Here is a 27,798-nt window from a genome sequence, read left to right on the forward strand (position 1 = left end):
CTCTTTCGTACGCTTTTCCTTGACAGAACAGAGCAATCATACTTCATCTAGTCTATAAGTAAAGATACGCAAGATGAGTGAAAGAGAAGAGATTGAGCTCGATCCATTCGAAACACCTGCCGACACACCCGATACCCGTTCAGTCTCGGATCACCCTCTCGGCAGTACTTATGCTACGAAGGCGCCTTCGAGGCGACAATCCACCGAGGTCGAAGGAGAAGGTGAAGCTGCAAATGCAAGTGATGCTGAAGATGGGCTCTCAGCTTCGGGTAATAACACAGAGAGACAATTACCGACATTACCCGACGTAGACACTTCGAAAGAAGCATGGTTCTACGTGGTAGCTTCTTTCGTGGAGGAGATGCTTCTGTGGGGTCCGCTGTTGGCTACTGGAGTCTATCTGAAGTATTACGCTGCGTCCGAAGTATGTCAAAGGCGCTCTCTCTCCTCTAATTTGATGTGTAGCCTCCGCAATAACAAATCAGGGATACACCCAACGTCTGACATGACTAATCAATTTTCGTATGACAGACATTCGCCTCCGCTAGCGAAGTGCAGATCTCCTTGATAGGTACTCTCGCACCTTGTTTCGCATGTGAGCTGCCCCTGTCCGGGTTCATATCAATGTCCATGTCGATGCACGATGTCCGAGTTGGAATCATATTCATGTCCACCTCGTCACACGCTGACATGCTATGATCTGCTTGCAGTCGGCTCAGGAATGCCGTTGTTGTACATGTACAACTACTTCCCCCGATTCATGATCCCCTCGATGTGGGCTGGATTGGCCTTGTTCTCCTTATCCCTCTTGGCGGGCAGTTTCGTCAGCGATATCAGGCTTTTGATTGTCTTCCAAGGTGTATTCCCGGGTATGTATACTGCTTCTCATCGCATTGTCTGAAATCTGAAATTCAAATTGCTTACCGGACGCACTCATCTTGTGTTCATCAGGTATCGCCGCTGCTTTAGCTGCTTTCCCTCTGATCAGGTGGATTCCAGAGTCAGTCTCCATTCTCACTACAAGTCGCGCTCATTCGTCGTAGGAGGAAGCTGATATTTGTGCTCAGATGGTTTGATAAGCGGAAAGGCATAGCTACGGGCGTAATCTTCTCCGGAGGCGGAGTGGGCGGTTTGGTGAGTGACCTCCTCGTCTGTACGATATTGCAAGCTCAATTCACTAATCACGAACGTTTTCAGTACATGCCGTTCCTGTACGATCTATTTTTGTCGAGATTGGGGTACAAATGGTCTTTGAGGATATTCGCAATTTCAACAGCTGTCATCGCTGTGAGCTGCGACAATGATCACGATCATTCCAGATGCTGGTTGATGGGGTATGAATCAAGCTGAATCTTCCTTTTTGGCAGAGTATCGCAATATCGTTCATCAAGCCCCGAGTGCCCATCTCGTCCCGGTCGCAGATCAAGCGTGCTCCCATGCCTGATTTCTGGCAGACATTCACCAGTTGGGGCTTCTTGTGTCTGTTCCTTTCTAGCTTGTTGCAGGCGTTTGGGTATTTGTGAGTCTGGCCTTTCTCTTAGACTCTCATCCTTCAGCCCCGACCTGCGACACACATGATACGTAGTGCCGCGGCAGCTGATCCTTGCATTCTCGTGATCCTCAAGCAATGTTGCGTTGTTCTTACCTCGATTCTCCGACGCTTTATCTTCCTCGGAAGGCGCAGGGTTGTTAGGCGCATTCAACGTCTGTTGTCTCATCTCTCAGATCTTATGGGGTCATCTGACCGATGTGAGTCATAATCTCCTAGGTATCAGTACAAGGACACCGAAGCAGTCAACACAAATCAGTCGAGGCTCAACGCTGACTTAAGACCGTATGTACTTCCATCGCTTCGAACAGAAAATCAAACCTTCCTTAGCTATGTCGCTTTCATCCGGACTCGGAACACTATTCGTCCTCTTCCTGTGGGGTTTTAGCACCGATTCACTAGGTATCAAAGTCCTCATGCCCTTCGCTATCGTCTTTGGGCTCAGCACAGGAGGATTCTCGTCGATGTGGTCTCAGTGCGCTCACGAGTTGGCGGGCGATGGGGGTGTCGATAAAGAGAAACAGAGTTTACTTTGGTCTGGTGAGTCGAGTCTGGTCGGGTTGAGTTGAGTCGAATCAAGCTGGACGTCAAGTCCGGACCCCTTTTCTATGTCACCTGGCCCAGGCCTTTGCGATTTCTACATCAATGTCAATTGATCATCAATGCCAACATAGATTGAGGACGACGCTAATACTGATTTCGATTGCAACACGTAGGTCTCTCCCTCGCAAGAGGTATAGGCGCCGTAATAGGCCCTACGCTCGGATCGGCCCTATACCGAGATTCCTCACTTACAAAATCCCACCGATGGGGATCAGCAGGATCGCCGCCTTTAGTAGCGCTCGTAGCTGCTAGTCTGGCTGGGAGCTCGCTCATTCCCTTGATATATCATTTCAGCAAGAGAGCTCTGGTGAATCTCAAGTCGGGCCTGAAGGATAAAGACAAGAATGAGAATCGCGGAATTACTACAACCTCAACCTCAACCTCAGACAGAGACAGAGACGCGAGAGCAGGTCAGAGGAGAACAAGCAACGTCAGCGTTACGACGAATGGCGGGAGGAGGGTCGGTAAATTTGAAAAGACCAGGCCTTCTTCGTTGATCAGTGGGCGTAATGAATAGATGATTGATGTACCCAGAACAAGACGGACCAAGATATAATATGCAGTCGACTCGATATGTGTTCCACACGCTTGATTATGATATAACGTTTTGCATATAATACCATCATCCCCTCTTGTGCTGGTTGAACAGCACAAACCGTATTTACCTACATGGGACTACTTCCCATACACCGCCCACTTTGTGATACACACTACACACTCGGGATTCTGCGCACTTCCCTGTCACGCCTGATCGGCCAACAATCTCACCTCTCTCCTTCCTTCCTCCGGTCCACCCCTCATCTCTCCCTTCCATCTCCTCGCCGGTCCTTTGCTGCTGCATCTCGATTGTACTCCTACTATCCTCGTTCGCTCTCATTGTGCCTTACTTCTGATTGGTCGAAGGGGGACGACAACGATCAGGATTGAGGTTTGGGAGATTCGAAAGAAGACGAGAAGGTGGTATCGCCCGAACAACCAAATAAAAAGTAGGTTGACTCGAGCGATGATGTTGATTCTTGTATCCTGGGTGTACAAGATCCTTGTTACTTGTTTGTACAGTATCATTGAAAATCGATTTGAATTTCATCGTTTCTTTCTTGGATGCCAAAAGAGTGATGCAGCGTAGATAGCTGTGTGTTTAATTGGATAATGTTACAGCGAATTGATGTGAAAAATGCGGTCCAGCGGGTACTAGTGTTGATGTACAGTGCAGTACAGTCCGATTGATACTGTAAGGTCCCGCCTTAATTGCAAAATCTGAATGATTGATCGAGAGGTTTCGCCAAGATGTGCAACATGATATGCTTGTTCAAGAGTCGAAATAAAAGAAAAGAGAAATAGATCGTTGCTGAATTCGTTATTGATCCACATTTGTCGTTTGCCTTAGCTAGAGCCCGCTGACTGACGTTCGCGTTGAAAAGCGTTTGAATCGTTGATGTTATTGCAAGTGAGATTCCACCTAGAAGTCCTCGAGATCGGGCTTGGATAACGAAGCGGCGTTAGGTGAATTATGGAACGTCGGTCCAGCGTATCTGACTGTAAGCGGGTTCGAAGCTGAAGCTGAGGTAGAGTTAGAGGTGGAACCAGGACCAGACGAAGCGCTGAGACTACTTTTCCTCGCTGAGAAGTCATTAGGAATCCGAGGGAACTCTCCTGAGCCGACTATCGGTAAAATACCATTCGAGATATTGCCATTCGCAGAAGCGACCCCTTTAGCGGGGGTCTGAGGGGCTCGATGGACATTGAATCCTGTATGGAAGGGAATATGACTATCAAACGCTGAGACCGTTCGCCCGTTTGTAGCAGCTCCGGCAAGTGGTACGCCATCCGCGGAAGCTCGTCGACCGTGTACAGGACGAGGGTTGAGAGGCGAAGAGACTGCAGGAGCAGCTTGGAAGGGCGCACATCGATTCGATTTCCTCTTATCGGACGGCGTGGATTTGCTGGATTTCCTTGGTGATTGAGATTGAGATTGCGATTCGGAAGGAGATGATGAATTGTACGAGAGCTTCTGCTGCCATGTCAGATCCTGTCCGCCATCTACAGACGGCATCTCCCAAACGGCACTTTCGTCCTCGCTCCCGACTGCTTTCTTGCCTTTCTTGGCTGATTTGACTGGCGGAGTCTGAGCCAGACCACCGGAAGGCAAGGATTTACTGAGTGTCGAAGTGTCAAAAGGTGAGTATGGGATCTCATCTTGTTTGCGCGTTTGTGCGTTAGACTGCTGTTTGCTGATATTTTTGGGTTTTGTAGCGGCAATGCCGGATTTCGGCTTGGAAGGAAGATTATCAGGATTAGGATTGGAAACTGGAGGAGTGGTAGTCGTATCAGCAACACCTTGCGGGGTACTCAAGGCTGTCTTTCCTCGCTTGGCCTTCGCTGGCTTGGGTTGATCACTTTCCGCATTCAGGTCGTTTTGTATGTAATCTTTCTTTGACTTGGTTCTGCCACCTTTTCCACCAGGAGAGTGTGACTCCTTATTTCGTGTGCTCGACCCGTTCTCAACGACGCCAGCTATATCTTTCCTGCCTCGACGAGGTTTTGTCTTCTTCCCGAGAGCGACGTCCATATCATCCTTCGATAGATTCAGTACACCTCGCTTCGGCGAAGGCTTGGGAGGGGACATTACTCCTAGCAAGTCGAAAAGCATTTCCTCATCCTCCGAGGAAGGTTCTTGATCTATCCCCAATTCGGATTCGCTAGCTACAGCGGCATTGCGCTGATTCGAAGATTTGTTATTCTTGCGAGGATAACGAGGCTTCCTCGGTGTAGGAGTTGCGGGTTGTTCTGACATGGGTAATGCAGTATGCTGGGGTAGTGCAGGTGATTTGTGGTTTGATGAGGAGGATTTGCGAGAGACGGGGATATCTATGCGAGAAGGGGTTCCGGGACGTGATGAGCCTGGTTTGGAGGATGTGCGTTGGAGTGGAGGCGAGGAGAATGATGTATGGGAATGAGGATGAGCTGTTTGTGTAGATGGTCGAGTTCGTACGGCTGTTCTGGTTGACATCCTGCTCGTGTGTCAACTCGAATCAATGATATCTCACGAAGAACTGTATACATGGTGGGCGATGAAAAGAAAATGTGTATATTGCCTGGTTCTTATGAAGATGCAAGGGCGGAAGGCGGAATGGGGGACAGCAGATCGTGAAACGAAAGACAAAAGATCATACACGTACTCAATTTCGAAGGGTGAAACCAGTGCGAGTATGTAGTCCGTGGCAGATGCAAACTCGGAATCTATGGCTATGAAATTGACGTGTGCACCTGGATGATGTCGTTTGAGTGATTCGTTATGACTTGAAGCGGCTGAAAAGGGTAGTGGTTCGATAAGACCTTGTCTTGACGAAAGTGTACGAACGTGTTGATCCGGACTGGAGGGATATAGGGTTTAACGGGTAGAGTGACTTCGTGTACGAGCCTTTGAATGAAGATGCTCAGTGTGTGATTGGTCTGTGTACACGTGTACAGGGTACTGATATTGATAAGTTGAAGTGTATCGAGTTGACAGACAGTGTGATGGAGATGATCTGCTGAGGAGAACAAGGAAGGATATGAAGAGTACGAGTAGTCGCTGTGGTGACTCAGGTGGCAAGACGACACAGGTTGTCTGCCTGATATTGCGGGACCCCCTGTAGGTGAGCCTGATGATCCATCCAAAGCCGTGTTTTTGTTGTATTTTCGGATTGGATCGTATGAATTTACCCGGAGCTCGCTCGCATTTTGACTTTTGTCCTTGAGTCTTGACGAGATCGCAATTAAGAACAACTCTGACCGATGATCCCTGCTGACTAGGAGAGTCCCATGTTAAGTGAGTCCAACGAGATATCTCATTGTTGGACCAGACTGACTTCCACCCAACAGGATGCTGCGGCGCATACGAGGTAGACTCCATCCTACTCTCCTTCGACCACCTCTGACCGCACCCTCTTTCCGACTCTCGTCCTCTGCCGCTTTGGCCCGCAGTCAGGAAGTGCGCGATGAGCCGTATGGGGTGGAATATGGAGCAGGACCATCTCGTATACCTTATGAACCATCACAATCTCGCATGCTGCCTCAGACCACTTCCAGTACTTCTTCTCACACCACCGCCCGAGCCCTTCGACAGACCCTCAACACGCTTAAACCCGGATCATACGCTCAACCTCACGTCTTCATGAAGACCATCTTCAATCGATCGGAACTATGGAGTTCAAAGAAGAATGTCAACTATTCAGCAGATATCGCTTCCATGTCCCGCTTAGAACTGCACATAATTATTAATCACCTGATTAGATTGAAGAAAGGAAATGTCGCCGCCGCCTTGATATGCGATGCCCTCGCTCTGTCTCCTCGAGAAAAGCGGAAGACCTTATTATCCATCAAATGTCTCTCATTGCTGTTCCAAGACCGATCATCTTTCTACATGCACAAGGCCCATTCTGATATCGGCGACAGCAAAGCAGTACCTGATTTATCGCCAAGTATCGAAAGCCAGGCCGCCCTTTCGCCAAGTCGAGGATTGGGAACCTTGCTCAATATCATGGACATGCTACAAGACGTGCGATACCAACGACCTCTCGAGCTGTACTCGTTGATCATCAAGCAATGTGTGGACGAGCGTTTATACGATTTAGCTGCTAAGGTCTATGTGGGATTAGTAGAAGAGTGGGTCACGGAAGGAAGAGTCGCCCATGGAGCGAATCCAGATGATTTTCATCCGGGCGGTGGTCCACCTCGTTCTGCAGGAAATCTACCCTTATCAAAGTTGTTGGGACACTGGTGGACTGGCGTTCGTACGTGGAGATTACCTGGGGAAGTGCTCTCTCCTCATGACAGGCTGGATTTATGGCACCCCAAACATTTGTCTCTCGGCGAAAAAATGAAGAACTTCCCTCTTCCAATCGCGACTTCCCCGCCTTCACTGGTTCCACAACCCAAAACCGTTCTATTGAACACAATTATCGTCTCCCTCAAACTCGATCCGAAATCTTGCGCGCCAAGAGAATTCGCAAGCTCGATGAGAGCTTTAGCTATACTCGCCAACACCGTTCTCTCACGGACTTTACCCATTGTCTCGCTAGGCAAACTACTGCAAGCTTTTAAGACCGCTCCGAACAAGCCAGATGTCTACCCTGAAACACTCACGGAGATACCGGCAGAAAACCAATGGGCATATACCTCTTTCACCCAGATACACGTCACACTCATGTCCCTTCTTTTCGCGCCACCGATCTCGTCTCACTCGATGCAGCTGATCGCGGAAAATCAAGACACGCAATCCGAGGAGGAGACAGCCGCGACCGCCAAATCGGATAACACGATGAACCAATACATGTTACCCCCGTTATCGTGGAAGTCGTGTACAATCCTTCTCCGATACGCTTTTGAGGGTCTTCGGAAACCATTCCTCCTCAAGCGACTATTGGCATATATGAAGGATGTGTTCGGGATGGGTGGCGAGAATCCTCAGGCTTTCAATACACTGTTGAAAGGCGCATCGGCATTGCAGCTCAACGCTATAGCCTCTCAAGCGGACGATACGTTATTTGGCGATCAGAAATACGATAGACCTCCTCACGCTCCATCTCCCAAGCCCGAATCGCGATATTTCTCCTCCACTCAACGGGTCAGCAGGAGAAGGAGTCAGGCAGCGCAAGAGGAGGAAGAGGATCTAGGAGGATTCATCAAAACCGAATTTGAATTAGGCGCAGCACCTTTACCGGATCACAACTCCCTTTTGGCTCTTATCAAGCATTTGACCGTCACAAGTCAGTTCATTAGGCTAGAAAGCTTAGTCTACATCCTCGAGCCGTATTTGGAGTTCTCGAAGAAGATGTCCATGAGTGAAGTCGAAGCGAGATTGGTGGATAGACAATTACAAGCTGGTGGATCTGGTCGACCTCGGTCTCAATCATTACCCTATGAAGTCTACATCGCATTACTGCAGGGACTTGAAAAAGCCGGATCGACGGGTCTCGCTCAGAGGGTATTTAACCTAGCTCTATACACCGAGAAAGGGAATATCACTCAATTCTTCCAATCTCACCCGAAGGGCGACTTACCTTCTTCAATCAAATTCCCATTGGACGGATATCGGATAATGATTAATGTCTGGGGAAATGAGACTCGTCACACCCCGAGAACGGATGAGCATCCCCATCATGGGGTTCCGGTAGGCTGGGAACTGCCTAGAGGGTATACAAGATTACCTAGAGGTGTAGCAGCTGGATATATGACTATGGTGACGCATCATCTGGCCAAGAAGTCTCACCCAGCAGAAGAATTTGATCAAGCGTACTTTGAAAGCTTGTTGAGAGCTTGTAGATGGAGATGGAAGTTGTCGGAGGAGAAGCCAATCTACAGAGATCTTTGGACCGAGATGAGGGATGTCTGTCAAGATATAGAAGCTGCAAATTTGGAGGTCCCGGATGTGCTGGTGGCCAAGTTGAAGGGACAGGTCTCGAGTGCTGGATTGAGATGGAATCGACAGACTCACGTCAAGGGCAACAGGAATGATAATACCGCGGAAGAAAAGTTGTTGGAAAGACTCTTGGCTGGAGAGCCGTTGAGTACGATCAATGACGATCGTCACGACTTGGCTGAAGGCGAAAGAAGTCGATGACGATGAAAGAGGTCCGAGCGTGCGATGGCCCATTCAGCATATCATTCATTGTTGTATCACCGTATCACCAGATGTATCCGATTATCCATGAATCAAATCGAATCGAATCAACACGACTCGACTCGACGGGACGGGTCACATCATCACTATCAAAAGCGGCTCGAGCGTAGATGCAAACTTACTGACACAGCGAATTTTGCTAAACTTTGTTATCGAAGAGAGTCATTTGGACCCTTCTGCATGCGATAGCTTGTCTGAGCGTCGGTATAATGTACTGATGTTGTCTGTGCGTCAATATAATATACTGGAAAAGGCAGTGCGAATTGATGGTGAGATCGATAAAGTGAGACAGACCAGACACCTCGCTTACCATGTCACCATGTCAAGACGATCCGAGCACAACACAAGATAAGAAGGAGAAGGAATCAAGTAATATAATAAGAGGTGAAAAGTATATAAACCCCTCGAAATCCCTTTTCTCATTTTGACTTCTCTTCTCAAAAATCTTCTTTCTCAAGAAATGAATCAAAACAGTACGGAGTAGCTTAGCCGATCGATTCACATTGATCGTTTGTTTCTTTTAACACCTTTTCTACCTCATACTCTTATGAATTCATAACCTTATCGAGACTGATTATCCTATCGCCTCCCTACCTCGAACTCACCCCTGAAACAACCGGAACATACGACATTACACATAACCACCATATTGACCAAACAGAACACAATCCATCCTCAAATTCGTGATCCGACATCAACAGATTTCGCCGAACAACCAGTGAGATGCGAGGTCAGGGAGAGGGATCCAGCGATGAGGGTGTAAATTGGAGGAAGTTGGCAGAAGATCTGGATGGCGATAACAAAAGACAGAAAGGAATTATAGAAAAGCAGAATGAGAAGATTTCTTATCTGGAGATCAGACTGCGGCACGCGCTCCCACGCCTCGACGACGCGGAAGGCTCACACAGAACTCAGACTGACGATATGGAGCACTCCTCACCTACTGCTTCTGCGAATCATCTTGCGAGACGACGAAAGGTTTCTACTTCAACCCAAGAGACCATCGTGCTCAGTTCCCGACACTGACGACGCCGAATCGGTTGTACTTCCAAGAAAACGATACAAATCAGCTTTTCGAATCGCCAAACCCGCAAATCAACCTCCGCCCATTCGCTTGCGAGCAACTCAAATCCACTTCACTCTGATCTTTCCTCCAAATGACCTGGCGGAAGTGATGAGACTGCTCGCTATTCCTGCGCGACGTAGAGAGCGAAGGCTTCGACCACGAGAGCGTCATGAGCTGAAGCCAGGCTCTGATGAATTAGCGGGGTGGAATTGGTGCCAAGAGAAGCTGTCGACTCAAGGGTATAATGATGAAACCATATCTCAGATCTTCTCGCATAAATTCGCCCCAAAGAATTGAGGGTATGCACCCTTAGCTTTAGGAAGATCATTCTGGTCTTATCACACACTTATCGAAAGGGTAAAGGAGCCAAGATATCTAGACGATGATGTGTCGGCTTTCAAGGCGCTCGTTGAGCTGGAGGTGACAAAGTACGATGCTCTCGTCCGATCACCCTCGAACGATGCGACCGGAATTTCGCTGTTGAATGTTCTGCTAAGAAAATGGAAGAAGGATCCTAGGAGCGTCGGTTTTCTGATTGACAAAGAGAAAGATCTGGTAAGAGATAGTGATTAGGGTCGAATCGACTGAACCAATGATCTTCTCCTTTCGATGACATACATCATACCTATGTGATTCTAGTAAGTCAGTTGGAATGCAGATCGTCATACCCCGTGCAGCTAGATTGTATTGCCAAAACCCTGCGTCCCCTGATCATGTAGCTCCGTTACACATGCATGTCTTTATCGCCGAACTCGACCGAAGATATCATCAGCACCGTTGCGGGTTGTATCATAGGTATAGTGATCGACAGCAACTGATGTCTACTGTAATGACGGATGGATTTGATGAACCACAGCCTTCTGGCACATCTGATTAACATATCAGATCAAGTCCTGAGGGTTATTTCTATCCTTCGATGGTATCATATTTGCCTGTGACTCCATCCCGTCCATTCTTCATAATCAACTCCTCGAATCCGTCAATCCTGCTGACCATCGTATACGGCTTTAACTCCTTCTCCTTCTTGACCGTCGTCGCGAAACAACCACTCCACCCAGGTCTCGGATATGCTTTAATTATCTCTTTGATTGTATCTCCATGTATGAGCTCTGAACCCTTTCCGATATTATCCAAGAGTGTTCCCAGGTGGATCAAGCGAGTGAGTAAAGTGATATTGCCGGTATCTTGAATATCTTGATGTCGAATTATAGCTTCCGCTATGCTTTCCGCTTGGTCTTTACAAGCTATGTCGCTTTGAGTTTGAGTTGAATAGCCTTCGCCCGTTCTGACTGATGGTGACGTTGACGATGTGGATGTAGAGTTCTGGAGGAGGTCTAAGGCGTGATACCCTGCCCAAAATTCATAGCTCAACCTAGTCGACTTGATGTTCTTGTCGGTAGTTCCTATATCATGTAATAAAGCAGTCAAGAACCAACTTTCGTCCAATTCCCCTCCGCCGTCTGATCCTAACCCGTATTGAGGGAAACATTCCCTGAAGATGGCTTTGCCGTACAGATATACTCGGATGCTATGTCTGTATGTATCTGGCGATAGTTCGCTCTGCACGTATTGGTGTACTCGACTAGCGAGTGGTGTGGACGGTAAGGGGAGCAAGGAGTCGAGAGAGACCGGTTGAGGGGAGGTAGTAGCCGGACTCAATTTGGTTGAGTCTGCCGGGACGGCGGTCAGACCGTATAGCGTGATTGGGTCTGACATTCCGACGTGCTCAGTCTACTGATCAGGGATGGAGTGTCTTTCGTTTCTGGGATCGGATGGGAATGATCTCTTATAAAGGGAACTGCATATCCAAACAACAGCGAGCCCGAGGTGATCAGTTGATCAAGGATCATCGTTACATGTGCGTCGGATAATGTACGTAAAGTATGAGTCATCCGGGAACCGGCTGTTTCCTACCCCGGTGCTGATTAGTGATAAATCGCCGACTGCTCGATGATAAAACTGTCTTAACGTTGCAAGTTTTGCGATTATATTCTAGCTTGACAGCGGTTCACTGGACAAGGGGAAGAGATGCATCGCATCTAGATGAATCCCCACATCATCTTCATTCTTTTCACCCAACCACCCTCCCAGCCCTGTCCATCCGGCTCATCCCCGGTCCCCTCTGCGGGGACGTTGCCTTCCCAGGTATCCAAGATCTTATCAAACCACGCAACTCTCGCCAGGTGTCTTACATCATCCTCCCTCGGTGTCTCGACCGGCCCTTTCTCCACCATCTTCACATACTCCACACAACCCTTCAAGTACATTTTGATTTCCTGTGAAAGGGTGCCGTGTTCTGAGCGAGGTACAGTGAGATCTGCAATAATGAAAAGCTTTTGAAGGGTTTCCAAGCACCTATGTCGTCTATTATCGTTCTTCATCACCCCTTCGAACGTATTTTGGGGGCTATCGTGCTCGTTGATCCAGTCGTGCAACGCTAATGTAGCGTAAGAGGTATTTGCCGGATCGAGAAGTCTATGGTGCGAGGCGAGCTACGTTTCAGGGAAGGAAGCGCATCAGCATCAGGCTCAGGATCAGTATTTCCGATGGGCATAGCATGAGGCTATACGTCCCAAACTTTGCGATGGAGGTCAAAACGTACAATGGCATGATACCATAATGTCTTCTTCTCTTTAGCTTGAATACCTTGTTCGGAAATCTCCATTCATCTGATCTGCTGCTCGAACCAAGCTTCCACCTGGATGATCAAACCGGGATCGATGAATCGCTCGCACAGAATCAAGGCTTGATCGACCAAGACGAGGAATCGGATCTATCGTGTCGTCATGTTCAGCCATGGACGCTGATCCTGTTTACGTGTCATACTTCATGGTGATCGTTCAATTTGACTCACAGCGACGACAAACCCTTCATTACCTTTCATAGGTTCTTCGCCTGGATGGCATTGCGAGAACCTGACTTCAGGCTCCATCCTACAGTGTACGGTACCGATTTCCAATTTCCCAATCAATCATATGCCTCGCCTCGCTCGACCAAATCTGCACGCAGAAAGCGGTTGGGGGGAACCGGGTCTGGACATACCTCGTCTCGGGATCCACGAAGAAGACCCTCAAGAGGTCCTCGATCCTCTTGATGGACTTCTGCCTGATCTCAAAATCGGTGATGTATAATAATCCTAATGAAAGGGTATGAACGCTCCTCGCGAGAGATTCAAGTTGGGCTTGACCTTGCGGTTTGGCGTTTTCTGCATTGGGTATAGAGCCGTATCAGCTTGCTTCTTGACCATGGACTATTGCAACGCAAAAGCAAGACCTCTTACCTGGGTTTCTTTGAGCATCCCTGTATTCTGTGTAACCACCCGGAAATCAGCTCTGACACATGACGACAGCACGAAAGAACAGCTTTCACACCGCTTCGAATGGCACTAACCCCATTTCCCGTCTTGAGTCTGCCACCAATGTGGCTTGATCGTGAACAGCTTATTCTTGCCGCCCCCTTCTTCTTTACCAACAGGACACAATATAGGAGAGAAAGTAACGGAGTATCTTACGTCTTTCTCGAGGATCCCCTCGACGAGCTCGCGAAGTAATGTCAGCGTATGAGCGTTGGTGCTTTCTTTGGGTAAGGGCAGGAGGATGTCTAATGGTTGATCAGGGATTGGAAGGGGCGTCTTAGTAGATTGTTGAGTGAGCATTGTATCTTTGTCGCTGAGATGTTTATTCAATATCGTGTAATTACAGTATGCTGATCGGGACGTAGCGGGTTGAGGGGAGTCGGCACAAATGATTGGTTGCTCTGATCATCTATATCTACACCGAATAGCCTTCGAACCCACCTCTAGATGTATGTCAGTACTCAACGAGAGCGCAGACACGTCATGCTGAAAAGAAGGCAGCATCAACGGTTCAGCCTTCGCTTATTTTGATGCAGGTTTGGCGATTTTGATCCTTTATCACGCATATCTCGCAAGGAAGGCGGCCCTAAAGGAGGCACACCTTGGACGTTCAGTCCGCTGATGCAGCATGATATTCTCCACCAGCACCGACTAGACTATTCGAGGGTCTTGCTCTCGCTCATACCGGCTGCCATCAACTTGCATACCTCAACGCACGAACAAGATAAGTTATATGAGGCTGAAGCTGAGCCTTTTTGCCACTCAAGTTGAAAAGACTGTGAGACGCCACATTCATTTTTTACCGGAATTCGCCGCCTATCTCCTCGCTCGACTTCGCATTAGATGACAGCTGGGTTTCTTCGACTTTTTGTTGTCGAGCATTCGTGTGATAACCGTCATCTATCGAGACATCGTGACCAGACATCGCATCTGACCGCAAAATATACACCCCGATTTCAGCTTTAACTTTGGTATTCACCCGACCCGAAAGAACGACGGCTTTGATACGATGGCAGCTCCTCAATATCTCGGTCCAGCCGGTTCCCAAACCTCCAACCCATTGACGGCCTTCTGGAAAAGTCAAGTGGTCAACCCGGAACACAGGGAAGGAAATATCAAGTGGGTATATGGTCTCTTCAGTCCAGCATCAAGCGAAGGGAAGGACTAGCACAAAGAATTGAAGGTAAAGGGCAGCCGGGCGAAGGATACAAGGGCAATGATATAAATTGCTGCGGAAGCAGAGCTCTTGTTCGGATAGTGGGTTGACTGCCAGAAGGAGCGGGGGACCGAGCAAATAGGAGACGAACAAAAGATGCAGTAGTAGACCCAGGGATGTGAAAACCAACGCTAATTGTTCTTGTTCTTCTTTCTTCATCCAGCATCGCCCGAGCAACAGTCATCTTCATCCTCGGTGTAGCTTTCGTCCGATCATCGCTAAGTAGCGCTTTGGTGCCTGTGTTCTAAGCTTGGTGTAGGAGAGGCAAAGATGGAAGAGCAAACCAAGGTGAGTCAGCTTACTCCCTCGTGAGGAACGCGAGAAAAGCTGAAGGTGTGTCTATCTGATGAACAGAGTGAACGAGCCCAACCTGGACCTGGGTATTTGGGACCGTTTAGACGACAGACGACCATGTATAATCGCAACTCATGTATAATATGCATCGCATCACGACTCCTGCTGGCTTTTCATCCGGATCTTCCGCTCAGGACCAATAGCACTCTGGCGGATGGGACGGGTAATAAGATTGCTGAGAATAATGATCACTATCTCATCTAATCTGATTATACATCTTGGACCGTATCGCTACAGACGGAATACTAGATAAATTCTACTGGACTATAGGGTATCTTGAGTTCGAGCAACGAAAATTCCGCTTCAATCTTTCTTCGACTGCTACCAGATCACTTTCACCCGAGCGGCAATCCTTAATTTTGCTCGATTATACTGACCAAAGCCTTCTCGTATTTACCCGTAGTCTCACCCTCCACAGCCCTCTTCAGACTCTTACCGTACAACGCTTGATACTGGTTCTTGATAGCGTTGAAACGGGGTCTGTTCCAATGACTTCGTACAATTCGGTAGATCCTTCGAGAGTGACACGATAATCTCAGCTTGATTCGTTCCGACCTGCAACGTGCGGGCTGATGGAAAAAAAGACTCACATTCGCTCGTCCTTCGTACCCATACCCGCCATAGCAGCGTACAGCATCTCAGCATCCCTAACTACACCTTGGCCGTCGCCCTCTGCTCCTTTCGCAATATAGTACAGGCCGTCCCGCATATGGCCCGAGAACTCATTTTGTACCCTGACAGCCCAACATAATCAGCAACAGCTCCGCGGAATAGTGAACCGATTGACAACGTCAAGCAGTCTTACATCTGAGATAAGGCGACTCGGTGTCGTTGAGGGAAAGCTTGAGCGATCGCTTGCAGATGGGCGTCCGATCGAGAAAGCAGTATACCACAAACGCCGATCTCGTCCTATCAACAACATACAGTATTAGAGGGCCACCGTGCATGTATACGCTTCAGTCTTCAGACTCAAACTTACAGTACCCATCTTTCCTGGACCGGCTCTATACAGGGTTTCTACATCCTGTTGGACTTGTTGTTGGTTGACGAAAGGTGCTTCGTCCCGTTGGCCGGAAAGAGCCATGTTGAACATTCTGCAGGGAATTCAAAGGTAAGCGATTGCTTTGCAGGCCCCGCTGAACCATTATTCGCGTTCAGTCGGTCAGACGAGAGAGTTGGTGTGCGCGGAGAGATACTAGCACAAAGAAAGGCGGGAACATGGACACTAGTGAGGGGAGCAGGAACGGCGAAAGGGGGGAGGAAGGGGGAGGATGCAATAGAGAACAGAAGGGAGGGGAGAAGAGAGAGGAGGGGATGATGGCAAGAGGGAGAGAGACAGCGGGGCGGAAGAAGAAAGAGAGAGAAGTGGGTAGGGACGGAAAGAAGGGAAGGCGAAAGTAGAAGCAGAATCGCAGGCGAAAACGGGTTAAGACGGAGGATCTTGTCGGAGACACAGCGTCACATCGAGAGGGGGAGAAGGCACTTACCTCTCAGTCTTCATACTCAATTCTCCCCGTACTACAGCTACCAGATCCTTTCCATACACTCTCCTGTATCCTTCTTTGAGGTGGAAAATCTCCTCGTTCGTCCTGCCCAATAGCAATTCGTTCAAGAGATCTTCGTGAGTGCCCATACCTGCACAAGCTCGATGTAAGAGATGTAAATCCCCTCCTAGCGGACCCAGGGAAAGCAGCACCAGGGTATATTCAAGCCTGTTCGATTCATTAGCGCCGACCAATCACCCCTGTTCAAGTGTTTAAATCAGCATCATGCCGCTTACCAGCCGGATAATTCCTTCTCTAGTGTCTTCTTCAATGGTCTTCCGACAGTTTGTTCGTACGTCCTACTCAAGACGTCCATCTGGAATGGGTCTAGAGGAGATAATGTATCGATAATGGTTCTCTCATCGGTTCCGAAGCCCTGTTTGCAGAACCCGAGAGTCAGTCTTTAGCCTTGTTATAAGCTCAGAGGGGGCGAACACACCTTGGTGGCTTTTCGTATGCGCTCAGCATCGAATTGGGCGTTATATCCCGGCAGATTGTTCACTGGAACAGCGGGCGGTGGTGCAGGGATGGGGATGCCGAAGAATCGCGGTCCTTGGCCTGGTGCTGCTTGAGGGGGAGGTGCGTCGTAACCACCTTGAGCGCCATACTGTTGAGGAGGTCCAGGGGGAGGTGCTCCGTAAGACTGGTTCGGGGGAGGCGCACCGTAGGGTGGTTGAGGCGAAGGTGCGCCGTAAGATTGTTGAGGAGGTGCGCCGTAAGACTGTTGAGGTGGTGCGCCATAAGGAGGTTGAGGTGAATGACCTCCGTACGGCTGTTGTTGTTGAGGCGGCGCGCCATATCCGCCTTGAGGAGCATATCCATTCTGAAGAGGTGGTGCGCCGTAATTATTCTGAGGCGGCGGTGGTGCACCGTTGTTATACCCATATCCACCTGGTCCTCCTGGCCCGCCGTATGAGGCAGGGGGCTGTTGACCCCATTGTTGTTGTGGAGGCTGATTGTAATTGCCTTGGTATTGATTATACATGGTGGGGATAGAGCTCAAGCTGAATGTTCGTTGTCCGGTACGAAGTCCGGATAGATGGATGCAAGTTGGGTGTTGAGTTCCGATCAGATGATGTCTTTATGTCTTTATACCGATGACTTAGGTGGCGATGTTGATCAAAGGAAGGGAAAGATTGCTGTGATCTTGATCTTGATCTTGCTTGTTTCGGATCTAAGGGAGGAATTTGTAATGTTCGGCAAGGATAACACAGTGCCAAGAGGGATTAAGCGTTGATTGTTTGATCGCATCAGCATGCATGAATGCTGTGTAAGGGCATGAGGAACAAAGGGGATCACCGCTTTTATCGCTTATAACGTCATACAACCCGGTAATCACAAGCTGACGTCAGGGCCAAATCCTCGATTTTTGGTTGCTAAATACAAAGCAATTCACTCATTTGTGATGTTCTTCCAAGTATATTCGCGAACTTCGGCTCGCATTGCTTTCAATGATGTTCTAGTGGCGTCCGAACGTACAAGTGTCTTCTGATTCGTCGTACGGCAGAGCAGCGATTCTTACGGCGTGAAAAGTAGCTCAAGGTTGAGCTCATTGAGGATTCGCTCGCGCTTGGCCTGCTCAATTGATATGGTTTCTTCTCGGTGGTGTCTGAGCGTCGACTATAGCTAGCAGTAGTGCCAATAGTCTGTATGACCTTGCTGCTGGATGTACCAAGTACCTATCCAGTGCAATCGGACCGGAGACTCTTACTTCTGACTCGCGGTAAAGCAAGTCTCTTTCGGTATATATAGTGCCAGCAATCCAGGCGCTTCTCTTTTATGTAGTGACAATCATACGATCTGCCCTCATCACGAGCAGCAGTCAATATGAGCCCTTCTTGTCATTTCTCAGGCATTCAGCCGTCTGTCTGAACTAGTAACATCCCAAATTGCGCGTCAACCGAATTGCCACGCTGTATGGTATGTTGGTTGCGCTGTTGATTTTTGCCACTCTGTGTGTGTTACGTTTGCGTCGCGACGAATTAGTTATTTTGTGCCGGACCGACACAGAGGTCAGGTCACTTGAACGATACCTATTCCATCAACCCCTCAATCATCAGTATTCGTTTGACGTCTTACCTTACCAATATACTCGGCCTGCTGTACAAGCAACATACGATCGAATAGCTGTCCACAGCAGGTAACGAGTTACAGTAATTGCCCAGGATGTTGATCGCCCTTCTCTCACGATGGTGCTGGTATGTCTCTTCTCAACATCCACCGTAATCGCCGCTGAGATTTTAGCTTACGCTCACGTTCATGCTTATGCTAAATCTGATACATTGTATAGCCACATATGCTCGTACCTCTACCCAGCTTATGCGTCATACAAAGCACTCTCCCTCCATCCTGACTCCAGCCCGGAAGCTATGGCCCAAGTGGAAAGATGGTTGATGTACTGGTCTGTTGTCGGTACTTGGACAGCGATTGAGAGTCTCTTAGGCTGGACATTCACTTGGTAAGTCAAGTCACTACCCAATACCCGCATATCACACTCCGAATCCCATCCTCCTCATCGCACTTCGTACAGAATGTTTTCGCTGATGATAGCAATCTAGGCTACCGTTCTATAGTTTAGCCAAAACAGTTATCTTCCTGTACCTTTCTCTTCCTCAATCCGAAGTGAGTCCCCTCAGGCAGCCCCTCACATACTTTCAGGATCTTGCATCTTCACCGATCACTGATCATGTTTCCACTTCTCTACTAGGGCTCAACATACATATACACCAACCATCTCGCACCTCTCTTCCAAGAGCACGAATCAGACATCGATGCGTTCCTTTCCAGTCTCAGATTGAGGGCATCTACGGCGTTGGCTGGTGGATTAGGTTGGTGTTGGGAGAAAATCAAGGCTCAGCTCAATGTATGTGTTGTATTCTTTCTCACATCCTTCCCACTATCGGCCCGTATGACATGGGACTACACTTTCCTATCTTGGATTCGGTGTGATCACCCTCCATCAACATCCCGCCGACTCAATGCTTTCAACGAGCCCCAAATCGCTGACCGCTGTGTACGTACATCCAGATCGCCCTTCCTGCCGGTGCAGAGCCCTTCCCTGGTCAAGGCGTCTACGATCCCAACAACGTTCAAGGCTTCGACGTCGGAGTCGGCGCCGGCGTTGCCGGGATACATCAACCTCCCACTTTGCAAGATCCAGCTTCTGGCGCTATTCAACAGGTCTATGGCCTGTTCACCCGTTATGCAGGACAGTAAGTATTGCTCTTTGCTCTATTCTACCCACACTCAGTTGACGTGTCGCTTTCTCAGATATATGCCAGTCGCTCTTTCAACCCTCGCAGCAGCAGCCTCCGCTTCCCAATCATCCTCTGCTCGCGGTCCTTCCTCGAGCGCTGGTTCTGGGAGCGTGCGTGCCGAACAAATCCCCGAATCCATGTCAATGCCCATACCCGTTCCTACTCCAGGCGTGAAAGCTTCTTCATCTGATTCTACTATACGTTCAAGAACATACCTTCATGCTTCTTCTTCCTCTTCTGCATCTGGGTTGAACGGGAATGGAAATGGGAGGTACCCTAATATTTCTAACATCGAATTATCTCAAGCAGCCGCCTCAGCCAGATTCAACGGTAATTCCAATTCCAACATGAGGGCAGTATCCACACCCACAAGACCCCTTAGCTCGTCTCATACTTCCGAAGAATCATTAGGATACTCCATCCCAAGTGGGAATTCCAGCTCGAGGCTATCATCCGATATGAGCGGATACGAGCAGATCAACAGGGAAGAAGCGCAAGGTGCACCCGCGCCGATGAGGCCAGGGATGGATCAGAGGAGATCGAGTGGATGGTTCGGATGGGGCTCAGGAGGTACTGGTGCTTCTGCCACTGGAACGCCGGAAAAACCTAAAGCTCAATGATCGAGTTTGAGGTTCGTCTCTCTGTCTCAAGAGTTTCGAAGATTGAGACTGAGTCCGTTCCATGCCTCTCGCTCGAATCGATGCGAGGAGCCCAACGTTCGAGAATAGCTTTGTATTGATTTCAACTAGTCAATGTGTATCCGATGTAATATGTATTTATATGTACTTCGTAACAAGATAACATGTATACTCCGCCTGCCTGCACTCAAGGGTATACATCAGAGCCATCGATCTCATCAATTTGATCGATATTACGCTTGATCATCCTAGATATACGAGAACACAGGAAAAGCGACTCTGATTGTTTTTGCGATTAGGCCGGAGACAGTGTTCACAGACAAGAGAAATGCAAATGCAATGCGGTCCAGACGATATGCACATGCATTCTTCCTTTCGATTCATTCATTCTTCCTTCTTTTCGTTGCCTCCACGCATATTTTCGAGTCATGTACAAATCATGTATATTGTATATTTCAGTGAAAAGAGATATTTATCGAGACAATCGAATCTATATGAAAGACAGAGAAAGAGGAATGAGGAATGACAAGAGACTTGATGAGAAGCTATCTATGTACATGATACGACCAAAGAAAGAAAAAGAGAAAGAAGAACATAAGCTACATACCTTGATCTGGAGTAGAACAAGGCGGAAGGCGTTACATGGAAAAGCATGGAAAAGAGGAAATGATGCTAAGTGCTTGAGGAAGACGATAACGAGACATTGGTATCTAGATGAGGGAAATTAGGAAACAGTATATCTATATGAGACAAGACAGGTAACATGAAGCGATGTTGATGATTGATAGAAACGATGAAGATGGGTAAGATACAAAGAGACGGGGGGGAGGGTGGTTTGTGAGTGTAGTGAAGTTGGGAACATGCGAGATGTGTTGATGCGTGATGCCGGTGAGAACAATCCATGAGCTATAAGGCCCTTATGGGTTTGGGCCGGCCAGTCATTTCGCAGCGGTAAGCTTCGGGGACGAAGTGTTGCTGTGCACTTGCTGAGCCCAAGCTCTCGGATCAGTCGGCGCAGCGTGGAAACCCGACCCAAGGTGAGCGAGCGGGTTTCCTCGGGGTGATTCCATAGGACGGTTCTGCGGTATTGGACTGTGGGGTTTAGGCGTAGCGTTGAATCCGAAAGCATCTTGAGCTGAGTTGTACTGCCTGGTGGGCGTCGGGGTATTCCTCGGCGAGTTGTGATCATGATTGTGACCATAGAAGGGGAAGCCGCTGGGAGAATTATCACCTGAGACGTTGATATACGAAGGTCTGTAGACTGGGTCAATCTCGTTGGGCGTCATTCGAGGCGATTGGAAGAAACAGAATTTATCAAGCTGCGTGAAGAGCTGTCAGCCAATTATCCTGATCACAGTGCGCAGCAATACACTTACGAAGTTCTGGTAGCTTTCACTGCGGATCATCTTCTTCTCAGGATCGATCTCGATGTCCAAAGCGGCTAAGTCGGGTGTCGAGTCATTACTCAGCGTTTCAATTGGCGAGGAATCCCCGGTTGATGCTGAAGGCGAGGGTGACATCGGCACAGTTGGAAGACCTGTGTGAATTGGCGTAGGTGGTGATGACAAATTGGACGACGGAGGAGTCATCAAGCCATTATCGCGATCTTCAGCTTCTTGCATCAGCTTTCTCAGATCTCCGGTCGACCTCTTAAGGGTGAGTGGCTTGTGCTCGGGTGTCGCTACCGACTCATCAGCGGAGACTTGAGGAGACCTGTGAGCTGTAGGTGTGGCATCGCCGCTGGATGACTTGGTTGGCGACTCGTAAGTGTCCATTGCTTGCGCGAATGAGTCCCAGCTGTTGTTCTGCCCATTCCAGCTTGATCTTCTATCGTGGCCAGCATCAGGAGTTACCAGGGTAGCGTAGTTCCCGTTGACCACATTCATGCTTGTCCTTCTTTGGAGGTCCACAGGATCATACGAGTCTGAACTGATCACGCTCGGGACTGTTGGGGATATCTCTTTAGGGGGTGATTGAGGGGGGGACGGAGCGCAGTATTTGGCGAGAGTGAGATGTGCGTGGGTGGAAGGTGGTGGAGGAGGTTTGAACGAGTTCGGTGGAGGAGTCTGCATGGGTGAATCAGGTCGAGATGGCGTCTCTCGGTTGATGCGTTGCGAAAGCTTGGGGAACATCCAGTTGGCTGGACCAGATGACGGTGCACCGAACGCCTTCTTGATGTTAGCTGATGGTGGAGGAGCGTTGTTCTTCCTCAGTCCTGGTAATGGCCCGTCATGAGGAGGTGAATCGACGCCGCTGCCTAAGGCAGCCGGTCCGGACCCTCGTGACAATCGACGAGGCGATGTCTTCTTGAAGGTGAAGTTGTAGTTCATCCCGTCGTTAGCATCCCACCAGTCTTGCCCATCGACCGAGAAATGAACACAAAGCATTAGTTGCCGTTCGTCCAACTTTCGCTTATAATCCTCGAGCTTGATCGAAAAGCTGAATCGATCCCATCCTTCGTCGCCTGTAGTCGCTGCGGGTATGTGGCAGACATGGGTTCCAGATACTTCAGAAACGGTTCTGGTAGGGATTCGCGCTCGTTAGCAAGATGTCAGAGGGTAATAATGTTTAGTCACTTACTGCCAATGATCCAATGTGAATCTCACTGCGACCCATTTCTGGAAAGCCACATTTCTCACGATCACAGACCCTCGCATACACAGAGGTCCCAAGCTAGACTGCAGCTCAGCCCTTTCCAGCATTACATTCTCACCCCATAAACTTCCTCGAGCCTCAGGCGAAAAGTCGGTTCTCTTTCTGGGTATCCTGCTTCCTCCCTCCATCGAGATCGCTCCATTTTCGTCAGCCGCTTTGGCAGCTGCATTTCTGCGAGTTCTGAACTGTACAAAATCCGTGTCGGTGTCATTCTCGGTTTCAGTCTCAGTGTAAGCTCCGTTTTCCGAATCCGCAGCTTTTCCTATAGCTGTTACTTTCTGCTCTCGTAAGAAGAGTACCACGCTTTCTAAAGCCTTCGCATCTCCTTCCGAAGTGTCAGCGAATCTTACGCTCTTTGATCGTTCTTCACCAAAACGAGACTCTTCGCCCTCTTCGGTGGGCGAGTCGTGAGCTTGTCGGGTAAGATCAGGCGTTGACATGGAGCGTTGTTTCAGTGAAGGTTTCACGATCTCGCCGGACTTCTTCCTGATCATGCTGACGGGGCGAAGCAAGTCGATGGAGCTGCCGCCTGTAGGTGTCGAGTCTTCAGAGTGAGATTTCAGTGGAGGGAAGGTAATCTGTAAGGAGCCCGTCGAGCTTTGTCCACCTCGTACATGACCAGCAGAGGATCTTCTCATGCTGGCTAATGTAGGCCTACTGCCCGGTGACAGCAACCCTCGAGAAGCTGCTGGACGAGGCGGAGGCTTGAAATCGGGATCAAAGGAAGGGAATGGGACAGCAGAGTCGCCGTTCTTGGCGGGATCGTGTATCTGGACCGGTAAGGCCGCATGTTCGTCACTTGGCGTTGGAGGGAGAGATGATCCATCAGTCGAAGTTGAGACTATGGAGTCTCGAACAGCTCGATGTAGGAGTGGTTGCTTGACGGGGCTAGGGTGAAGCTTGAGGCCAAGTGAGCTGCTCTCGGCGGGTGGTAAGCCGGACACGTTCATTGTGCTTGACCCCGAGGACGAAGGTGATCTTCTAGGTAAGCCTTCCATCGGTCGCGATATCGGGAATGATTGAGAGCTGATATTTTGAGTCGCTCGGTGCAGGCTGTCCAGCACACTGCGGCGAGGTGTTGACGTTCCTGAGGAGGATCGTCGTGGGATGCCAGGCATCGGTCCGGTGGACGAGCTTGCTCCGAAGTCAACATCCTCGATGTGCCGCGGTGGTGTGGAGTGACCCTTTCGGTGGAAGTGGAAAGGGTGTTCCTTCACCGGGGAGGTTATTGGGGGTGTTGTGGGTTCGGCGTAAGGCATCGTGAGTTCTTCGGTGCTGGAATGCGAAAAAGCCAGGTTAGCTCGATTCTCTGGGGTTTTCTCATTCGGACCATCTCGACAACGGCAGCAGGCACAAGAAGCAGAAGTCACGAACGAAGAGTCAGGTTTTGTGAGCACGAACGAAATCATGGTCAGATGAGCACGAGGACTTTTCAGGTGGATGGTCATGTGTTGTGAACAAGAAACGTAGTCTTTTCCAGGTAGATCCGAAGACGAAGACAGATTCCCAGAAGTCATGAGACGTAGGGATCTCGGATGGCGGATATATGCCGCAAGAAGGATCCAGGCGGTAGGGAGGGACGACTCGAATCACCTTGTAAGGGGCAAAAGCCTGAAAGGAATTCTGCGGTAATGTCTAGACCATTCCTGAAGTGAAATAATGAAAGGAGAAAATTTGGTGGGGACGTCAAAGGGGGAGAATAATCAATTATTATACAGAATGTCGAAGATGGGGGTCATTCAACGGGATATGTCGCTTCGCCTGTTCAGATAAGAACGTTGGATATACACAAGCTAAAGAAAGCCTAGCGGTGAAGACAAAAGGTAAAATTGTGATCGGCGAAATCGTTGACTTGGTGACGGACAAATTTAGTCTTTCATCAAGTAACCCAAATTCGCAGGAAGGCATCACCGCCATTGCACAGGTTGGCATGTCGGGATAAAGGAAATATGTGGGAAGAAGAGAATGAGCCTTTTCATGAGAAGATAGGAAGTTGGTGGTGGAGCATAAAGAATCAAGTGACCTTGATCTTGATATTGGTCTTGTGATGATTGATGTTGGCGTTTGTATGTGAACAACCAAGGATGGGGAAAGAAACATGTCAAAAGTCTGTGCGTGGGAATTATCGAGAAAATGAAAGAAGCTCTACTTGAACTCAATCCACCGAGAGGAAGCCCCAAGAAGCAAAGACATAGATGAGATTTGCGAACAGGCTTGAGAAAACCCCATGGGATCCAACGTGGAAGTAACATAGATCATTCGAACTCACTGTTGACAAGTACAAACAATTCAATGGCTTCGTTGACAATATTCAAGAGTCTGCTAAGCGCCCAGATGGAGGAGAAAGAGATAGTCGTTACCGTTGTCGTTAAAAGTGGTTCGGAGGTGGATATTATTAGGGGTATTTCGATATTATACAGATTGTCAAACCATGTTGAATCGTCGAGAAGCCGAATGAGAAGGAGACAGAAATAATGAAGAAAAGAATGTCAGCTTGATTCCTATGAATACTTGTGGATTCCAATTGGAGACGCGGTTGATGGTTGAAAAGGGAAAGGGAAAAATAGTAAACACGGTAGCAAAGTGACGTAGATGACCGAACCCGACAGATGATTATGATTGATTGGGGAGGCTCGTGCTCACACTGTGTGTGCACAGACAACTAAATAATATGAGTCGAGGCCAAAGGCATCCCTTTCATGGGGGAAAAAGCCAAAGGGCATCGGACACAATTGTCTAGTAAACGCCGTAGAAAGGAACGAAAGGGATAAAGACATTCGCACAAACCCGAAAAGCGAGATCTGGAATCGTTCAATGAATTCCGTTTAGATAGGGGCAAGTGAGTGAACAGCTGATCAAAGTATGATCGCCTTGAAGACCGAGAAAGAGAGGTCAAAGCTGTGTGTAGGTAACGGTGCTGAAACGTCGTGCCAGATGAAACCAGCACGAAGGGAAGGTCAAGACAGAAGAGTATTACACACACACGTACAGTCTTGACAATCTGCTCGAGCAGGTGACCAAAAGCGAGATATTTAGGTGAAGGATGATGTCGAGAGGGAAAGAAAGCTGAAACTGAAAATATCGAGGGTTGGAAAGACGAAATGTCAGAACTGCAAAACGGACCGGGGTTTAAGTATAGGTGGAACGACAGGGAAGGCGTCGCACGGAAAAGAGTAGGTAATAGCGACGTCGCAGGTCTTCGCATCCGTGGGGCAGCGAGTGGAACGCAAGTGGTCTATCGTATCGTGGCGAGCGTCGACGACGAGTAGGAGCGGAGTAACAGAAGTGGCTGTGTGGCTCGGGGTGAAAGTCAGGTCCGAACGGAGAGGATGACCATCCATCCGAAAGCTGATTCCTTCACTTGACCGCGATGTGATGGTGTCCAGCACCGTCTTGGTAACGAGCGTCTTGGTAAGGAGCGTGAGGGTAGCCGCGGCTGTAGCAGGTGCGAGAGTGGAAAGCGGAGCAATGTCGTAGAGTGGGTAGAATGCGAAAGATGGCGAGGCCAAAAGACAAGGAGGAGGCAAGACAAGCACAGAAGCAGAATCAAAAGCAATAGGGTTAACGACAACCAAGCAAAGCAACCCAAAAGAACCAATCTCATTCAAAAACCATACCATACCACTCCGTGTAGGTAGAGGTGGGGAAAGCTAGAAGTGGAAATAAGATGAGACTCACGTCGTCTGATTCAGTAGATCCAATCTATCTAGACCTGACGACTATTCTATTCTCCTATTTGCGACTAAACTATCCAAGTCGGTACATATGCTTTGTCTACTCTGACACTTTGATTCGGGTAGGACGTTTGTCTGTTGTTTGTTGTTTGCGAATTCGACGCTCGACGTGAATTAATCTATTGTCCTCGAAGGAAGTAGCCCCACAATCCGACCGCAATCTAACACCAGGTGTAGTGAGGAATGAATGGGTGGTTGTCTTTCAAATGCCTTGTCTTTTCAAGTGATTCAAATCTGGACTGGGGAATGTTGGGGGTCCCTTTTCTCCTTTTCTCGCTCCGTTACGTGGGGTTTCTGAGTCCTCCCTAACCTGATTGGAGATTTTGATCTAACTGGATTGAATTGACTTTTCTCGTTGATATGCCGTGCGGTATTGGCTTGAATGGCGAACGATCTTGACAAGTTGCACGCTGTGAATGCAGAATAACATATAACTAAAAGCACTTCATTGCCATTCCGACACTCAATGCGTTATTCTTGATCAACGAAACGTTTGATGCTAAGTTCGGCCGTCCGTTCCTTGTGGAGCTTCCTACTTCTCTCTGACCGTCTATTTCTATATCTATTTCTCACGGATTATTCCTTGTTGATCTAAGGATGATGTAAGACTGTAAGACTGAGTACTAGTCTTCCTTCTTGTCTTCGTTGTATTTGTGGTTTCGAGGTCCGCGTAAAATGACGGGTCAATGCTGAGTCCCCACTTTCCCCAAGATACTGCTGTGCCGGATTATGTTATGTCGTACTCGTACTCGTACTGTAACTGCTATGTTGCGCTATGCTTGATAAGTTCGTGGGAACGATAATTTATTCTTGCTTGGCGATGATGTCTGCCTCCTCGGTGAAAGCCGGCGGTTTCGTCGTTTCTATTTTCGATAAAGGGGACTAAAGCAATTAGCGTGTGAAGGTATGTTGTCTTCGCTTTTTGTCTATTGCTATCTTTCGAAATTTGATCCGAAGAGAAGATCTGGTTGGGCGGGGCAAAGGGGGATGTGATATGATATTTCGAGGGAATTGGAAGCTTGACTGATTTTGATCAATCCAAGTGCAAAATTCCTCCAATTTCTGTGAATCCACTTCTACGGCCGTCTTACTCCAACTTTCGGTACATGTCGGGTGTCTTTCTTTCTTTCTTTCTACGTTTCTTCGAATTAAAGGTGATCTGC

At 48.6% G+C, this 27,798-nt stretch overlaps 8 protein-coding genes across 8 annotated transcripts; 3 read left to right on the forward strand and 5 right to left on the reverse strand.

Annotated features, from left to right (window-relative positions):
• Positions 1-73: 73 nt before the first annotated feature.
• On the forward strand, positions 74-2,669 carry I303_108286 (uncharacterized protein; the record flags this gene model as incomplete). The annotated part of the gene is made up of 10 exons (XM_018410657.1): positions 74-424; positions 532-595; positions 711-869; positions 952-1,000; positions 1,068-1,134; positions 1,198-1,287; positions 1,368-1,519; positions 1,626-1,749; positions 1,861-2,089; positions 2,266-2,669. 10 exons carry the CDS (start codon positions 74-76, stop codon positions 2,667-2,669), a joined length of 1,689 nt encoding a protein of 562 aa, XP_018260467.1.
• A 942-nt stretch (positions 2,670-3,611) lies between these two features.
• I303_108287 (uncharacterized protein) lies at positions 3,612-5,162 on the reverse strand (the record flags this gene model as incomplete). The annotated part of the gene is made up of 1 exon (XM_018410656.1): positions 3,612-5,162. The coding sequence occupies one exon, from the start codon at positions 5,160-5,162 to the stop codon at positions 3,612-3,614; it is 1,551 nt and encodes a 516-aa protein (XP_018260466.1).
• Positions 5,163-6,017: 855 nt separating this feature from the next.
• On the forward strand, positions 6,018-8,756 carry I303_108288 (uncharacterized protein; the record flags this gene model as incomplete). Its single annotated transcript, XM_018410655.1, has 1 exon — positions 6,018-8,756. The coding sequence occupies one exon, from the start codon at positions 6,018-6,020 to the stop codon at positions 8,754-8,756; it is 2,739 nt and encodes a 912-aa protein (XP_018260465.1).
• A 2,032-nt stretch (positions 8,757-10,788) lies between these two features.
• I303_108289 (uncharacterized protein) lies at positions 10,789-11,598 on the reverse strand (the record flags this gene model as incomplete). Its single annotated transcript, XM_018410654.1, has 1 exon — positions 10,789-11,598. One exon carries the CDS (start codon positions 11,596-11,598, stop codon positions 10,789-10,791), a length of 810 nt encoding a protein of 269 aa, XP_018260464.1.
• A 323-nt stretch (positions 11,599-11,921) lies between these two features.
• I303_108290 (uncharacterized protein) lies at positions 11,922-13,537 on the reverse strand (the record flags this gene model as incomplete). The annotated part of the gene is made up of 7 exons (XM_065969796.1): positions 11,922-12,374; positions 12,485-12,528; positions 12,595-12,655; positions 12,737-12,815; positions 12,925-13,087; positions 13,163-13,189; positions 13,273-13,537. 7 exons carry the CDS (start codon positions 13,535-13,537, stop codon positions 11,922-11,924), a joined length of 1,092 nt encoding a protein of 363 aa, XP_065825868.1.
• A 1,623-nt stretch (positions 13,538-15,160) lies between these two features.
• I303_108291 (uncharacterized protein) lies at positions 15,161-17,336 on the reverse strand (the record flags this gene model as incomplete). The annotated part of the gene is made up of 7 exons (XM_018410652.1): positions 15,161-15,320; positions 15,398-15,541; positions 15,613-15,716; positions 15,787-15,901; positions 16,295-16,519; positions 16,588-16,727; positions 16,791-17,336. The coding sequence occupies 7 exons, from the start codon at positions 17,334-17,336 to the stop codon at positions 15,161-15,163; spliced, it is 1,434 nt and encodes a 477-aa protein (XP_018260462.1).
• A 1,181-nt stretch (positions 17,337-18,517) lies between these two features.
• Positions 18,518-20,228, forward strand: I303_108292 (uncharacterized protein; the record flags this gene model as incomplete). The annotated part of the gene is made up of 6 exons (XM_065969797.1): positions 18,518-18,549; positions 18,642-18,809; positions 18,910-18,973; positions 19,059-19,214; positions 19,379-19,563; positions 19,622-20,228. The coding sequence occupies 6 exons, from the start codon at positions 18,518-18,520 to the stop codon at positions 20,226-20,228; spliced, it is 1,212 nt and encodes a 403-aa protein (XP_065825869.1).
• Positions 20,229-21,184: 956 nt separating this feature from the next.
• Positions 21,185-24,160, reverse strand: I303_108293 (uncharacterized protein; the record flags this gene model as incomplete). The annotated part of the gene is made up of 3 exons (XM_018410650.1): positions 21,185-21,565; positions 21,623-22,766; positions 22,827-24,160. The coding sequence occupies 3 exons, from the start codon at positions 24,158-24,160 to the stop codon at positions 21,185-21,187; spliced, it is 2,859 nt and encodes a 952-aa protein (XP_018260460.1).
• Positions 24,161-27,798: the final 3,638 nt, after the last annotated feature.

Source organism: Kwoniella dejecticola, chromosome 11 (genome assembly GCF_000512565.2).
Source record: "Kwoniella dejecticola CBS 10117 chromosome 11, complete sequence".
NCBI classification, from domain to species: Eukaryota; Fungi; Basidiomycota; class Tremellomycetes; order Tremellales; family Cryptococcaceae; genus Kwoniella; species Kwoniella dejecticola.